Source organism: Entelurus aequoreus, linkage group LG20 (assembly GCF_033978785.1).
Source record: "Entelurus aequoreus isolate RoL-2023_Sb linkage group LG20, RoL_Eaeq_v1.1, whole genome shotgun sequence".
In the NCBI taxonomy this organism is placed as follows: Eukaryota; Metazoa; Chordata; class Actinopteri; order Syngnathiformes; family Syngnathidae; genus Entelurus; species Entelurus aequoreus.
This window is the reverse complement of record NC_084750.1, coordinates 30,342,983-30,359,245: the sequence shown is the minus strand read 5'-3', so window position 1 is coordinate 30,359,245 and position 16,263 is coordinate 30,342,983. Positions and strand designations below refer to the sequence as shown.

General features: G+C 40.9%; 1 protein-coding gene across 8 annotated transcripts in view; it reads right to left on the bottom strand.

The window, feature by feature from the left end:
• Window positions 1-13,984, bottom strand: part of snx27b (sorting nexin 27b) — a 48,914-nt gene extending 34,930 nt beyond the window's left edge. For all 8 annotated transcript variants that reach the window (XR_009822096.1, XR_009822097.1, XR_009822098.1 and 5 more), the window contains exon 1: window positions 13,489-13,984. Coding sequence is in view for 4 of the 8 variants with exons in the window: in XM_062028906.1 (XP_061884890.1) it covers window positions 13,489-13,826 (338 nt within the window). In the remaining 4 variants the exon portion in view is untranslated. The remainder of the gene's footprint in view (window positions 1-13,488) is intronic.
• Window positions 13,985-16,263: the final 2,279 nt, after the last annotated feature.

Here is a 16,263-nt window from a genome sequence, read left to right as displayed (position 1 = left end):
TTCCATACTTATATAAGATTAACAGACAAAATTAAATGTTACATAGCCGTAAGTTCCTGGCACTAAACCGGCAGAGAGTAGTTGTGGTAGCCATTTTTTGAAAGATGGCTTAGGCCTACTGCACTACTGCACTTTGGTGTTGGTCATTGTGGTGGTGCTTGATGAATACTTTGGCCTACTGTGCTACTGTACTTACATTTTTCTCATTATGGTTGTGGTAGCCATTTTTGTGTTATTTATATTTCTCTAGTACTGCATATATTAAGTTAAATTATTATTCTTTTATAATTGCCATGAAAATATATTTTAAAATAATGCAAGTTAATTTATTGAATTAGAAACCGTCATTTACATTCTGTGTAATTTACAGCAACTGTAACAAGAGCATATAGGGGCGCACAGGTGAAATTGATTAGGTAAATGTCGGGTTGAGCAACTGGCGGTGAAAACAGTTTTTGACCAGTTCTAACGTAACACTTGAGCCTTAGTTTTTTGTTTATAGCTTTGTATGCAGTTAAACGTGTTTTCGTTCACCTTGGATGTACTGTTGGATGTACATGAAATTAAAGGCCTACTGAAACCCACTACTACCGACCACACAGTCTGATAGTTTATATATCAATGATGAAATCTTAACATTGCAACACATGCCAATACGGCCGGGTTAACTTATAAAGTGCAATTTTAAATTTCCCGCGAAACTTCCGGTTGAAAACGTCTATGTATGATGACGTATGCGCGTGACGTCAATCGTTGAAACGGAAGTATTCGGACACCATTGTATCCAATACAAAAAGCTCTGTTTTCATCGCAAAATTCCACAGTATTCTGGACATCTGTGTTGGTGAATATTTTGCAATTTGTTTAATGAACAATGAAGACTGCAAAGAAGAAAGCTGTAGGTGGGATCGGTGTATTAGCGGCTGGCTGCAGCAACACAACCAGGAGGACTTTGACTTGGATAGCAGACGCGCTATCCGACGCTAGCCGCCGACCGCATCGATGATCGGGTGAAGTCCTTCGTCGCTCCGTTGATCGCTGGAACGCAGGTGAGCACGGGTGTTGATGAGCAGATGAGGGCTAGCTGGCGTAGGTGAATAGCTAATGTTTTTAGCATAGCTCTGTGAGGTCCCGTAGCTAAGTTAGCTTCAATGGCTTCGTTAGCAACAGCATTGTTAAGCTTCGCCAGGCTTGAAAGCATTAACCGTGTAGTTACAGGTCCATGGTTTAATAGTATTGTTGATTTTATGTCTATCCTTCCAGTCAGGGGTTTATTTCTTTTGTTTCTGTCTGCAGTTAAGCCCAATGCTATCACGTTAGCTCCGTAGCTAAAGTGCTTCGCCGATGTATTGTCGTGGAGATAAAAGTCACAGTGAATGTCCATTTCGCATTCTCGACTCTCATTTTCAAGAGGATATAGTATCCGAGGTGGTTTAAAATACAAATCCGTGATCCACAATAGAAAAAGGAGAAAGTGTGGAATCCAATGAGCCCTTGTACCTAAGTTACGGTCAGAGCCAAAAAAGATACGTCCTGCACTGCACTCTAGTCCTTCACTCTCACGTTCCTCATCCACAAATCTTTCATCCTCGCTCAAATTAATGGGGTAATCTTCGCTTTCTCAGTCCGAATCTCTCTCGCTGCTGGTGTAAACAATGGGGAAATGTGAGGAGCCTTTCAACCTGCGACGTCACGCTACTTCCGGTACAGGCAAGGCTTTTTTTTATCAGCGACCAAAAGTTGCGAACTTTATCGCCGATGTTCTCTAATAAATCCTTTCAGCAAAAATATGGCAATATCGCGAAATGATCAAGTATGACACATAGAATGGATCTGCTATCCGCGTTTGAATAAAAACAAATCATTTCAGTCGGCCTTCAAGACCTTTTTGCAAACATATCTACTATTGAGAAACTTAAGTTGGAGTCAGAAGTGCATTTGAAAGTGCACCACCTGTCCTGGCTCAGCCCACGGCCTTTGGTTTAAAACCTGGGAAATCTTGGAAAAGCCAATACAGTAGTTCTTCTGAGGTTTCTCTATGTTTCCTTTTTTAACACTTTGCACTATTTTGTTACACTTTATCACACATTTCTTACATATTTCCATAGTTTTGCACTTTCATTTTAAGGGGTAATTGTTAAATGTTCTACTTTACAATTTTGTTAACATTGTTTGAGTGTTTTCCATGCTTGTGTTGACATTTACTTTACTTTCTAACTTGATAGCTGAGGGGATTATAATCAGAGGAAGGTTACATTTGAAATAAAAATGTTTACATTTCTTTTATTTTTCTACTGCTCCTTATTTTTATTAGGTCATAAAAAAATACGGTATCAGTAATTATTTATTTTATATGTTTTAAGACAACCAAATTTCCGGTGCATCGCTTGTCAATAGTGCGCAAATAATAGGTTATGTATATATATGTTTTCGATTCATTAGTACCGCGATACTATACTAGTACCGATGTACCGTACAACCCTAACTTGGACTGTATGTAAAATAGATAAGTCAGACAAAATATCACAATGCTCCACCGCAGAAATTCAAAATGACACCAAATAGTACTAATATTCAAATATTAATATCAAAAGTATGCAGAGCAGATTGTCAATACTAGTAAATCCCTTCCAAACAATAATGTGACTACCCTGTAAAACCCTGTTGCATCACCATTGTACTGTCCAGAAAACCGTAAACAAGATTTTTGTTTTCAAAATGTTTACTTAATAAATGGCCCCAAAAATGATATCCTGAATTCAACCAGATAGCTAACATCAAAGCTACAAATTAAAAAGAGACAAAATGGACTGCGAAAACAGGCCCAAAAAAATATGGAGAAAATGCAATGACCTGGATGAATGAGCACATCCATACATACGGAGAAAATCCATCATGGTTAATTGGTGTTTGTATGATGAGTCACAATTGGCTAAGGTTAGGGCAAAACATTACGGACTGGCCAATCAGAGGCAAGATAAGGCGTGTCTGCTTGTAAGTACTCTGTGATTGCGCGTTGCCAAACATGCTCCTCTGCTCGTAAAACCAGCAATGCCACGACGCGCCGTCATACCCGTTAAAAAAGGGAGAGGGGAAGGGGACCAGTACTTTTTAGAGGCGGTATAGTACCGAATATAATTAATTGAGTATTGATGTACTATACTAATACCGTTATACCGTACAACCCTCCCAAATATATTAAATTACATACATTCGTTCATACATTATATTACTTTAATTTACTTACATGTAAAAAAAACACTCATTTTTAAGGTATTTCCACTTTTATTTGATTTTGTAGTAGTAGCGACTTCCTCCCTCTCAACTTGCTTTGTTTTCACTTTATTGAAGTGCGCATGGAAGTGACATCGAGGCCACATTGGGGTCTGTGTGCGTTTATACTGGAGTCTGATGAAAATCACATTTTCCTTGCAGTGCAAACAGTCAGATGGAAAGAATCAGATTTAAAAAAAATCTGATTTAGGCCACTTTGGCCTGCAGTGTAAACGTAGTAACTGAGCGAGGGCCCAACTATAGTGTCAAAACCAGTGGTGTGCCGTCAGGGTCACCAAGGCCTTCTTTGCTGGCCTAACATAACCAGAAATCATGATCATAATTAAAGATAAAAGTATTTTTTTATTTACTTTCCCTGTAAATCTAAAATTATTCATATTCTCTTCATGTCCTATTATGCTCCATCCAGCACTGTTGTTTTTAGGTTGTAGAGTTTTTATCCAATCAAAATTCAGTTAGCTTACCAAATCTGCCCGAAGCCTTCAGAATCAACGTCAATAAGTGAACGGGCACATACAGTTGATAGACAGTTGCGATAGCCAATCGGATCACGAGTTGTTGTCAGTAAGGCCTTCTAGATGGCCTAAGGCAGATATATATTGTGATGTTATGAGCTAGGTAACATAAGAACTCCACTACCCAGCAGTAGTGAAGGGCATGCGCAGTAGCCGCGTTTAGCCATGCCGGCAGCGGGATGTTTTTGATGAGCACCTTGTGGAGTAAACTTTAAGAACTCTGCCAATACGCCTTGTCTGCATCTTTTATGATTAGACAAGACAACACATATATTTGCAAGGCCATTTTCAAGAAGGAAGGGTGGTAGGGTCTTAAACAACCATTGTGTGTGTGTGGACAAGGATAAGGTTAGGTGGGATTTACCCTGGATAACCTTAGAAGGGACCTGAGCGAGGGCCCAACTAGTGTCAAATCTATTTGCGGTGTTGTAAATTTACTTGCAACAGGCCGCTACAAACAAATGAACATATACTACCGGAACCACTCCAGTCAGTTTGTGCATGAGTCGAAAAGGCATTACCAAATGTGTGTTTTGGCAGGGGAAAGGTAGGAATGAGACACAGAAATAATGGGGTCACCAAACTGCCAGGTTACTGTGGGCCATCCATCCACAAATCTGCAAAGAGCAGCCAACCAATGAGAAGGAGCCTTAGACAGGGCGAAGCCAATCAGGGAAGGAAGCAAGCACACTTCTGTCTTTCTGCATACCTTAACTGCAAACACACACCCACCCACCCACACACACACACTTGATGCAGATCCCACATGCTCCTCTCCATAGCAACAGAAGCTAACATCAGCCGGTCTCCATGGTTGTAGCAAGTCAAAGGCAGTGATGCTGATGAGAGTGCAGGATGCATGGATGTAAATAAGATGGAGAAGGTTAAAGTGTGACATCCCACACAGGAGAAGACTCCTATACAGATCCGCATTCAAGTCGCCCAACCCGCGTTACTGTCACATTCGTTTTGGCTTCGCCTAGAGGATACAGCTCCGCCTCTGAAAATTGTACGGTCAGACAGCTGATCCTGAGCGGACTCGTGTCTGATTCGCATACGCGGACGCGACAAACTAAACCGGCGCGCGCCGCCTAGAGTTATAGGCTCCGCCTACGCGCGCTGAGCCGACCAATGTCTGCACCCGCAGACGTGGACGCGCCTACTAGCGTGTACGCGCATGAGCCAAGATCATCATTTCTGGACTTTCTTTGCTGGAACACGAACGTAAGTATAGATTTATTGATTTATTGCTACATTCGCAGTAAAGATCGGCCTTTGTGTTTCTATCATCATTTATGTATGATTGTAATGACGTTGTTTGATATTAGGACTAGCAGTAAAACTTTATATTCTGTAAAAAAAGGCTATTTCCAGCGCCGCCTCCCAGAATGCTTTGCATGGGGACGTGCGTCTGACGTCACGTATCCAGGAAAAATTCGAAATGGCTGCACGCAGTAGGTGAGGCCCGAGCGAAGAAAAGTGGAAAAGAGTGTTATTCGTCAAAAAACCCACACAACGACGGTCATTTTTTGGCCGTGCTATTGTAAAATTGTCTTTTATCTGTGTTTTGTGTTCCGGGGGACCCCAACTCCAGAATTTGAAAGTTTCCCGCGTGAAGCCGGTGAGTAAAAAGTTCAATACAGTTAACTTAGGCTATCTTTTGTTAGACGCTGTGAATGTGTGTAGGTTACATGCTACGATATTCCACATATTTCCAACTGCTTGAAACGAAAGTGTATTACTTCATTGTCAGTGTTGTTTAGGCCCAGGTCGCTAACGTTACTTCGTTAGTCAACAACGTAACGTTAACGGAGTGGAAACAGCCGTTCTTTGCTATTAATATGAGTGTGTATTATTTCTTTCTTTGTTCTTTAGTGGAGCTCGAGATCCTGTTTACTTTGGACTAGCTGTGTCTGTGTTTTTTGGCATAGTTAATTGTAGAAGAAAATATAAAATGAGGTCATGTGAGTGGGAAAAATTGCTGCACATATTAAGGATCCTTTTTCTTGATCTATATTTTTGTTATTTGCTGATGTATATATTTTATATACTGTTTTTTATTTAATTAATTTATTAGAGACTATTTTATGCTTTATTTACCTTTTTTTATTATTATTATTTTATTTACTATTATTATTATTATTTCCACATGTAAGCATAAATAATTGATCATATTAGTACATTGTTTGATTGCTTTGCTTAATCCATTCCATAATTTAATTCCACATACTGATATACTGAAGGTCTTAAGTGTTGTACGTGCATACAAATGTTTTAAATTACATTTCTCTATAAGATTATTTTTCTCCTCTTTTTTTGAGAAGGATTGTTGTATATTCTTGGGTAGCAGGTTATAGTTTGCTTTGTTTATAATTTTAGCTGTTTGCAAATTCACTATGTCGTGGAATTTCAGTATCTTTGATTCAATAAAGAAAGGATTTGTGTGTTGTCTATATCCAACATTATATATTATTCTAACTGATCTTTTTTGTAACACCGTTAATGAATGAAGTGTACTTTTGTAATTATTTCCCATATTTCTACACAATAAGTCAGATATGTAACACTAGTGAACAGTAGAGAATATGAAGTCATTTTTGGTCTAGAACATGTTTTGCTTTATTCACTATTGACGTGTTTCTTGCTACTTTATGTTGTATATTTTTTACTTGAGATTTCCAGTTCAATTTATCATCAGTCATTATACCTAGACATTTGGTTTCATTTACTCTTTCAATTTCTATTCCGTCTATTTGTATTTGTGTTTGACTTTCTCTTCTACTGTTACCAAATAGCATTATTTTAGTTTTACTGAGATTCAAAGATAGTCTGTTTTTGTCAAACCATCTTTTTAATGTGTTCATTTCTTCTGTTATTATTTGTATTATCTTCTGTGTGTTCTCTCCTGAACAAAACGCTGTTGTATCATCCGCAAATAATACTAACTTTAAATCTTTTGTAACTTTACAAATGTCATTTATCTAGACATTGAATAATTTAGGTCCTATATTGATCCCTGAGGTACACCACAGGATATATTTAGCGTTGTAGACGTGTGTTCGCCTAGCTTCACGTATTGTTTCCTGTTCGTTAGATAACTTCTTATCCAGTTTAAGACTAACCCTCTGATGCCATATCGTTCTAGTTTTTTGATTAAAATATTGTGATTAATTGTGTCAAATGCTTTAGTTGGATCCATAAAAACTGCTGCCGCACATTTTTTACTATCTATTGCATTGGTCATTTCTTCTGTAATTTCAATTAAAGCCATTGAAGTTGAAACATTAGCTCTGTATCCATATTGGTTCTCTCCGAGTATTCTATTTTTATTTATGAAACTCTCTAATCTGTTATTGAACAGTTTTTCAATGATTTTAGAAAATTGTGGAAGTAAAGAAACAGGTCTATAATTTGTAAATTGATGTTTGTCTCCAGTCTTATAAATTGGTGCAACTTTAGCTATTTTCATTTTGTTTGGAAATTTACCTGTTTGACATGATAGTAGTGATGGGTTGATGAGGCCTCATGAAGCGTTTCGACACATTGCAAAACTGTATTGATACTGTGTCGATACTGTGTCACTAAATACTGACATCTGCTGGACATTAAAAATCCCTACAGGCAACCTATGGACCGACTCAACTGACACTGATTTTATGACCTAGTATATACAATAATATAAACCAAGTCATTGTATTTCATTTAGGATTATTTAATATCTTCATTTAAATAAAAATATATTTTTATCTTTTTTAGATACAGTCAAATAATGTGAACATGTATCATGACTAGGATGGTAGAAGGTGGGGATTGAACCCCAGTAACCGATTGCTGGCACGGCCACGCTACCAACTTCGCCACGCCGTCATTCCTGTACCTTCTCTAGTAACAGTAGTGATGGGTCCTGCAACACAGATGCATCAGCGCATGCGTCGAGCTCATAGAGCGAAACCCTGTGTCGGTGCGCGTACCGCTTTTAGAAAGTCACGTGACCGATCATGAGCTGCTTTGGTCACGTGACCGATACGCGAACTGTATCGCACTGACGCCTCCTCTGTGCCCTGTGAGCAACATTCCCTCTAAGGTGCGCGCCTGCGCAATTGCGCAGTGCTCAGGCGTCCTCCGCGCACACCGTGCGCCGCACAGCCAATATATGCCGCGCACCAAATCAAACCCATCTGAATTCTAAACAAAATAAACACATTTATTCTGTGTAATTTTGAAATGCAACTTTGAGTGACAGTGACAACAAGCGGCCCTAACGGTGTTCGTCAACAACACGCATTGCGCCGCTTCCTAATAAACAGTTTGACGCGCAGGCGTCAGTGCGATACAGTTCATGAGCGGTCACGTGACCAGAACGGCTCATGAGCGGTCACGTGACCAAAACAGCTCGTGTTCGGTCACGTGACTTTCTAAAAGCGATACGCGCACCGACACAGGGTATCGCTCTATGAGCTCGACGCATGCGCCGATGCATCGGTGTTGCCGGACCCATCACTACATGATAGGTTACTAATATACATCAATGGTCCTGAGATCTCTTCAATAACCTTTTTTATCGTTTCCATATCAATTCCGTTACAATCAGTTGAAGTCTTAGATTTAAACATTTTTCAGGATTGTAACTATTTCCTCCTGTGTCACATTACTGAGGAACATGGAGTTGGGATTTGCAATCTGAGGCAGAGAATGAGGAGCTGCCAGAAAAAAGGAACAGGAAGCCAGTGTAAGTGTGTTCCGTCTTGTTTTTGTCATGTTTCTACAGTAATAGGAAGGTTATTTCCGGTAGCATTCAAAAATAGACCAGAGATGCTTGTACTATATGTATATTTGGCAATTTTGGTATTGCAATAATCCTAATGATATGGTTACCCAACAGCCATCGTCTCAGGGACTCGGATGATAGCGAAGAAGACCCGGGAAATGGTGACCTCGCATCTCTGGGGTTGGCAAGCCAATTGCACAGGCAGAGTAAGGAATAATCTCTTAACATCGAAAAAAACGAAACCACCACATTAATATTAAAGATATGGTTAACATTCTTAGTACTAAAGATATTCCCCTCTCCTTGTATCCCTTCTCCCAGCTCCACCGTCTCGCCGAGTGCCAGCAAGAGTCATGAGTACTTGTCAACTCGACTCCTCAACTGGAGATAACTTTCTAGGTAAAGACTGATCTCTGAAATAATATCTCAGCATCCAGTAACCATGGTTAACAGATCACAACCATTTAATACCAATTTATCTCCCTTAGCACCTCACCATGGGGAAGGACGCATTCATATGCCTTCACCAGCACCTGCATTAAACATGCAGAGAGTTACACAAGGTAGGGACTGATCTCTGAAATATTAGTGTATAGATAGGCCCCTTGGGTATTACCAGTCATGGTTAACTGATGGCTCTCTCACAATGCCCACCTCACTAGGAACGGCAGTCCCTCCTCGACTCCCTCCACCCCCCTCACCAGCAGCCCTCAAAATGTGGCAGACAGAGGAGCCTGGATCCAGCCTGGCCTACAGGCCAACATGGCGAGGGGGAAGAATGGCCGACAACATTTCCTGCTCTGGTGAGCAAATACCGGATGGTCATTCTGTGCCACAAATTTTGGAAAAAATTCAAATTCACAAGCAATCACATATTTTCTTCAAACTTTGTCAATAACTTTTGTCATTAACTAAGGTCAATAGCTAATGTCAGGATTATGAGTAATGAGGATAAACACTGAAACATGTTAATTTTATACTGCTGTTTGTCAACAGCGCCTGAGGTAATCCAGGGGCCGTACTTATCAAGCTTCTTAGAGTGCCATTTTACACTTAAGTCCTGAGAATTTGCGAAATGTAGTCCTACTCTCAAATTTAAGAATAAAAGCTTTTTATCAACGTTCTTAAGTCTAAGAATCACTCCTACTCTCCACGATATTTAAGAGACCTTCAGAGGTGTCTTAAGTGGTTAGGAGTTGCCAGCAGGGGATGGCACTGAGGCGAGAGAGACGTGCGCGAACGTTCAGGGAACGGAACAATGTTGGGGTTTTTTTTATGACGAGCAGCTGATCAAACGGTATCGTTTAGACAGAGCGGATATTATTTTTGTCACAGATTTAGTACTTTTCGATTCCTTGTTGATTTCTGCATGTGTCTGCAGTGGGCTAGTATATATAGAGCCACCCACACCAGTTTCAAATTAGTTGCCTAATTAATGAATTGGAAAGAAAATGTTATGACAGTAGCGTATGTGTGTGGCCGTGAGGTGAGTGACGTCAGTGAGTGTGTGGGCGATAGAAGAGAGGGAGCGGTAGCGTGAGTGCCGGCGGGGACTAGTTTGTTTTGTATTATTTTGTAGTTTATTGTCAAAATATACACTCCCATTGTCCACTTAAATATTTCCAAGATATTTCTTTATTCTTAGACAACGGATTCCCTTCCGTGATTGGTCATTTCTATGGACACAGAAATGACGTCACCTAAAATTCCGTTTACGGCACATAGTAATGTCGTAATTCAGCTCTGAGTGTGACACTTAAGATTCAGTCCTACACTTCGCTGAAAGTGTGAGTAAGACGCTTGATAACTAACTTTTAAGTGCAGCTTTCAGCGAATAATTTATTTACTCTTAAGTCAACTCTTAGCAGACTTCTTAGGAGTAATTCTAAGAAGCTTGATAAGTACGGCCCCAGATCCTTAGCCTGCTGGAAACTATTAAGCACAACCAAGACCAGCTGATTGCGAAGGTAAACTTCTTAAGCCTTGAATAGGTCAATAATTCATAATGACATTGATTTGGATTCATTATTATTTTTTAAAGAAAGAAACAGCCTACATGGCAGCTTTGTGTGATTAGAGTAAACATTGCTACATTTTCTTGTTACATTTCAACTGTTTGCTCTTTAAATACCACTTTTAATGTTTTTTATTTATTTCGATCGTATTTTTAAAAAATGTGCCCTGGGGCCGTTAAAAAATGACCTGCAGGCCGCAAATAGCCCCCGGGCCGCACTTTGGACACCCCTGGCCTACACGAATACAAACATAGTACAATAGTACAAATATAATAAGAAAACAATGTCAACCTCCCAAAGTTGGGTTATGGATATTTATTTATGCCCCCCAACCCCCCGCCGCCGTCATCCAACAGAGCCAAACAAGTACGCTGATCAAGGAACCAAATAACGATATTGTTTAAACATTATGGATGGATTTTGGATTTCTTGCACACCTATACCCTGATCACAAATTCATAGTTTAAGCACCTTATTTTAACCACCTCCAGTAACTTTAAAGGCCTACTGAAATGAATTTTTTTTATTTAAACGGGGATAGCAGATCTATTCTATGTGTCATACTTGATCATTTCGCGATATTGCCATATTTTTGCTGAAAGGATTTAGTATAGAACAACGACGATAAAGATTGCAACTTTTGGTATCTGATAAAAAAAAGGCTTGCACCTACCGGAAGTAGCGTGACGTAGTCAGTTGAACATATACGCAAAGTTCCCTATTGTTTACAATGATGGCCGCATGAAGTGAGAGAGATTCGGACCGAGAAAGCGACAATTTCCCCATTAATTTGAGCGAGGATGAAAGATTTGTGGATGAGTAAAGTGCAAGTGAAGGACTAGTGGGGAGTTGAAGCTATTCAGATAGGGAAGATGCTGTGAGAGCCGGGGGTGACCTGATATTCAGCTGGGAATGACTACAACAGTAAATAAACACAAGACATATATATACTCTATTAGCCACAACACAACCAGGCTTATATTTAATATGCCACAAATTAATCCTGCATAAAAACACCTGCGTGTTTGTTACGCTAGCTCCTAGCTCCTCTGCTAGCTCCTAGCTCCATAGAACACGCCAATACAATTCAAACACCTGATCAACACACACAATCACTCAGCCCAAAAGACCGTTCACCTAACCCAAGGTTCATAAAGCTTATATATTTTTAAAAAGTTACGTACATACGCAAAAAAAAGTTGCGCACATACGGTCAAGCGATCAAATGTTTAGAAGCCAAAGCTGCATACTCACAGTAGCACGTCTGCGTCTTTGTCATCCAAATCAAAGTAATCCTGGTAAGAGTCTGTGTTGTCCCAGTTCTCTACAGGCGTCTGTGTATCGAAGTCAAAAGTCCTCCTGGTTAGAATCTCTGTTATCCGAGTTCTTCCATCTTGACTGCATCTTCCGGGAATGTAAACAAAGAAGCGCCGGCTGTGTACTGTTGTTGCTGACTACGTTCGAAAAATACGTCCATTTCGCACCGACAACTTTCTTCTTTGCTTGCTCAGCTTCCTTCTCCATAATGCAATGAACATGATTGCAACAGATTCACGAACACAGATGTCCAGAATACTGTGGAATTATGAAATGAAAACAGAGCTTTTTCGTATTGGCTTCAATGTGGAAGGCATACCCGTGTTCGCCGGTCTACGTCACGTGCATACGTCATCCTCAGAGGCGTTTCGAACCGGAAGTTTAGCGGCAAATTTAAAATGTCACTTTATAAGTTAACCCGGCCGTATTGGCATGTGTTATAATGTTAAGATTTCATCATTGATATATAAACTATCAGACTGCGTGGTCGGTAGTAGTGGGTTTCAGTAGGCCTTTAAGTCATGTTTTTTTTTTCAAATGTAATCTCCTTAATACCTATCACATATTTTGTATTGTGTAAGCATACTTGGCTTTGGATGCTTCCTACCATAAACATAAACGTATCTGTCTTGTAATCTTGTTTGATTACAGGTGCTGTGAGTAAAAATGTGTTGACAAGGTCAGCCACGGACGCTGAGGTCACCAAACACGCCATCAGGTGGTTCAACTTGGCGGGGGATCGGGCAACGAGGAGACGAGTCCCGCTTCCACCTCCTCAGGAGGAATAGAGATGTATATGTATAAATAAACAACCTTTTATTGGACTTCTTGTCATTCACCAGTTATTCATTTTCTGATATGTTAGCTGTGCATGGAGCAGCGTTTCCTTGAAGTTGTAGCGTAATAGATTAAATACGTATATTTACTTTTTAAATATATATTATATATATTTACTTTATAGAGTGAATTGACCATTTTCTGTTTCTGCCTATTGACAATATTGTTAGTTTAAAAATACAAGGCAATGCATATGTAAGCATATATTGCTGTAGTAGGGCTTAGTGATTTTTTTAGTTTCCTATTTTATCCTACAGCAAGAACAGAAGGGATTTTGAAAATAAGATAAAGGGGTCCAAAACGGCCAGATGAGCCAGGGTTTTTATGAGTCCGTTGCTGGTCCGCGGCGGGAGGTTAGGCTTTGATCATGGGTGCGGAGCGGATGGCACCCACCGCGGAAATAAGGCTTTGATCATGGGTGCGGAGCGGATGCAGCGCGCCGCCACGGCGGATCCGTACGTTCCTAAGAGCAAGTGGACGCCGATGCGGGTCCGTTTCGCGGTTCCGTTCCGGAAAGCGCGATACCTACGCGGGGGATCCGCCGCGGAGTGTTTTTGCTGTGTGGGATGAATGCTGGATGAATGATGCATCAATCTTTCAGGGAACAAACGAGCCCTCTATCAACAAGCCAGTACAACCATTGCATTCATCCACACACACACACACACCGGTGCCATCCCGTGACTCTGTAAACACAACCGAAGCTGCACTTTTAACAAAGTAAAGTATTAAATCCACTTACACTTGAAGGATCCTGTCCCCCTTTGATATGCCGGCTCTGTCGGCGGCACCCCCCGGTAGGACCGCGCTGACATGCTGCAGCGGAGCGTACAGCTCCCCGTTGATGCTTCGGAGTTGGCCCCCTTCGCTGACTTGGCCGCGCACGTTGAAGCCATAGCCCGAGTCGGACTTCACAATTCGGACGAGGCGCGGTCCCGCAGTGACGTCGGTTCCCGGGCTCCGGAAGCCGCCGCCGCCGCAACCGGCGTCCGGCGTAACATCGCCGCTCCCCGTGCCGTGACTCGCCGAGTGTTGAGGGAGCGACGAGGGAAAGCCCAACTGTCCCTTGACATCTGCCATTTGTTTACCACATCCGTGCCATCCGCCGCGGCGAGGAACACACGAGATAACAGACGACAGAGCGGCGTGGGCTAGGGAGAAGCAGCATGCTAATCGGCAGCAGTCTAATCAGCTGTGCTGGTTTACTGGCCGGAGAGCGGCGGAAAATGCCGACAGGAGCCGGGGATTCATGAGCATACTTGCCAACCTTGAGACCTCCAATATCGGGAGGTGGGGGGTAGGGGTGGGGGGCTTGGTCCGGGGTGGGGGGTGGGGGGTGGGGGGGTTGGGAGTGGGGGCTGTGGTTGGGGGCGTGGTTATTTACAGCTAGAATTCACCAACTCGAGTATTTCATATATATTTCATATATATATATATATGTATGAAATACTTGACTTTCAGTGAATTCTAGCTATATATATATATATATATATATATATATATATATATATATATATATATATATATATATATATATATATATATATATATATATATATATATATTTATTTATTTTATTTACATTTAAAAAAAAAAATACTTGAATTTCAGTGGTCCTGTGGCTGTCCATTAGATGGCAGTATTGTCCTGTTTAACTTCTCCGTTCTTAATGAGTATATCATTTCGGCCACTGTGTTCAAAGGAGAAGTCTGTTCTACAAAATTTACAGGAAACATACACCTTCCCCTTCAAACTGTCCTGGATGAACTGAAATTCTTGTTTCCATTCGTTTTGGAACTTGCAAGCGTATTTCTTCATCTTGCCCCCACGCAGTCTCAGGTCCGCATTGAGCTGGAGGGGGCGTGGCCTCCAGCTCCGGCTGTATACCGGGAGTTTGTCGGGAGAAAATCTCTGCCGGGAGGTTGTCGGGAGAGGCGCTGAATACCGGGATTCTCCCGCTAAAAACGGGAGGGTTGGCAAGTATGATTCACGACTCAGTGCACGGGATGGGTGATACCGCAAGTTTTGGTGTCGACCCAAAACTCATTATCCAAGTTATGTGAATAATAACAGGACAAGGGGCGAAATAAATGTGTAAATATAACAACAATGTTATCAACAAAGTTCAAATTTATGAAAACAAACATTGACGAGAATTGATCGCGTTTGTATCGATTCAATACTGACACTACCCTCGGTAACGACAGTATTGATATCTGGGTCAATCTGCACACCCTTGTTGTATTATAATTTTAATTTAAACTGACTAGAATATTCTTAAACGTATATGTCCCATCAAAGCACCAATATGATTCAGTTTAAAGGCCTACTGAAATGATTTTTTTAAATTTAAACGGGGATAGCAGATCCATTCTATGTGTCATACTTGATCATTTCGCGATATTGCCATATTTTTGCTGAAAGGATTTAGTAGAGAACAACGACGATAAAGTTTGCAACTTTTGGTCGCTGATAAAAAAAAGCCTTGCCTATACCGGAAGTAGCGTGAGGTCACAGGAAGAAGGGCTGCTCACATTTTCCCATTGTTTACAATGCAGCGAGAGAGATTCGGATGAGAAAGCGTCGATTACCCCATTAATTTGAGCGAGGATGAAAGATTTGTGGATGAGGAACATGAGAGTAAAGGATTAGAGTGCAGTGCAGGACGTATCTTTTTTCGCTCTGACCGTAACTTAGGTACAAGGGTTCATTGGATTCCACACTTTCTCCTTTTTCTATTGTGGATCACGGATTTGTATTTTAAACCACCTCGGATACTATATCCTCTTGAAAATGAGAGTCAAGAACGCGAAATGGACATTCACAGTGACTTTTATCTCCACGAAATACATAGGCGAAACACTTTAGCTACGGAGCTAACGTGATAGCATCGGGCTCAAATGCACATATAAACAAAATAAATAAACCCCTGACTGGAAGGATAGACAGAAAATCAACAATACTATTTAACCATGTACATGTAAATACACGGTTAATAATTTCCAGCCTGGCGAAGTTTAACAATGCTGTTGCTAACAACGCCATTGAAGCTAACTTAGCTACGGGACCTCGTCAGAGCTATGATAAAAACATTAGCTCTCCACCTACACCAGCCAGCCCTCATCTGCTCATCAACACCCGTGCTCTCCTGCGTTCCAGCGATCGACGGAGCGACGAAGGACTTCTTATGATGAACATCTTGAACTCTTTTTTTTCCCCTTTTTTTTTATTGAGACAAATATTATTTATGTATCTAATATTTGTATGCTTAATATATATGCTTAATATTATATTGTGGTGACCCAAACCATATAATGAGAGACATTCACCTAAGAGGACACTGTAGCTTTAAGAGAAGAAGCGGAGGGGGAGTTAGGAACTTCCGCTTCCGTGTTGAGAGGTCGTTGTTGTTGTCGAATGTATGACATGCTAGGTTGGAGCTAGTAAACTTCCTCGACTACGCTCACGTCTCCTGTCTCGTTGTTTACAAACTCCACATTGGTGACCCCGAGAATAC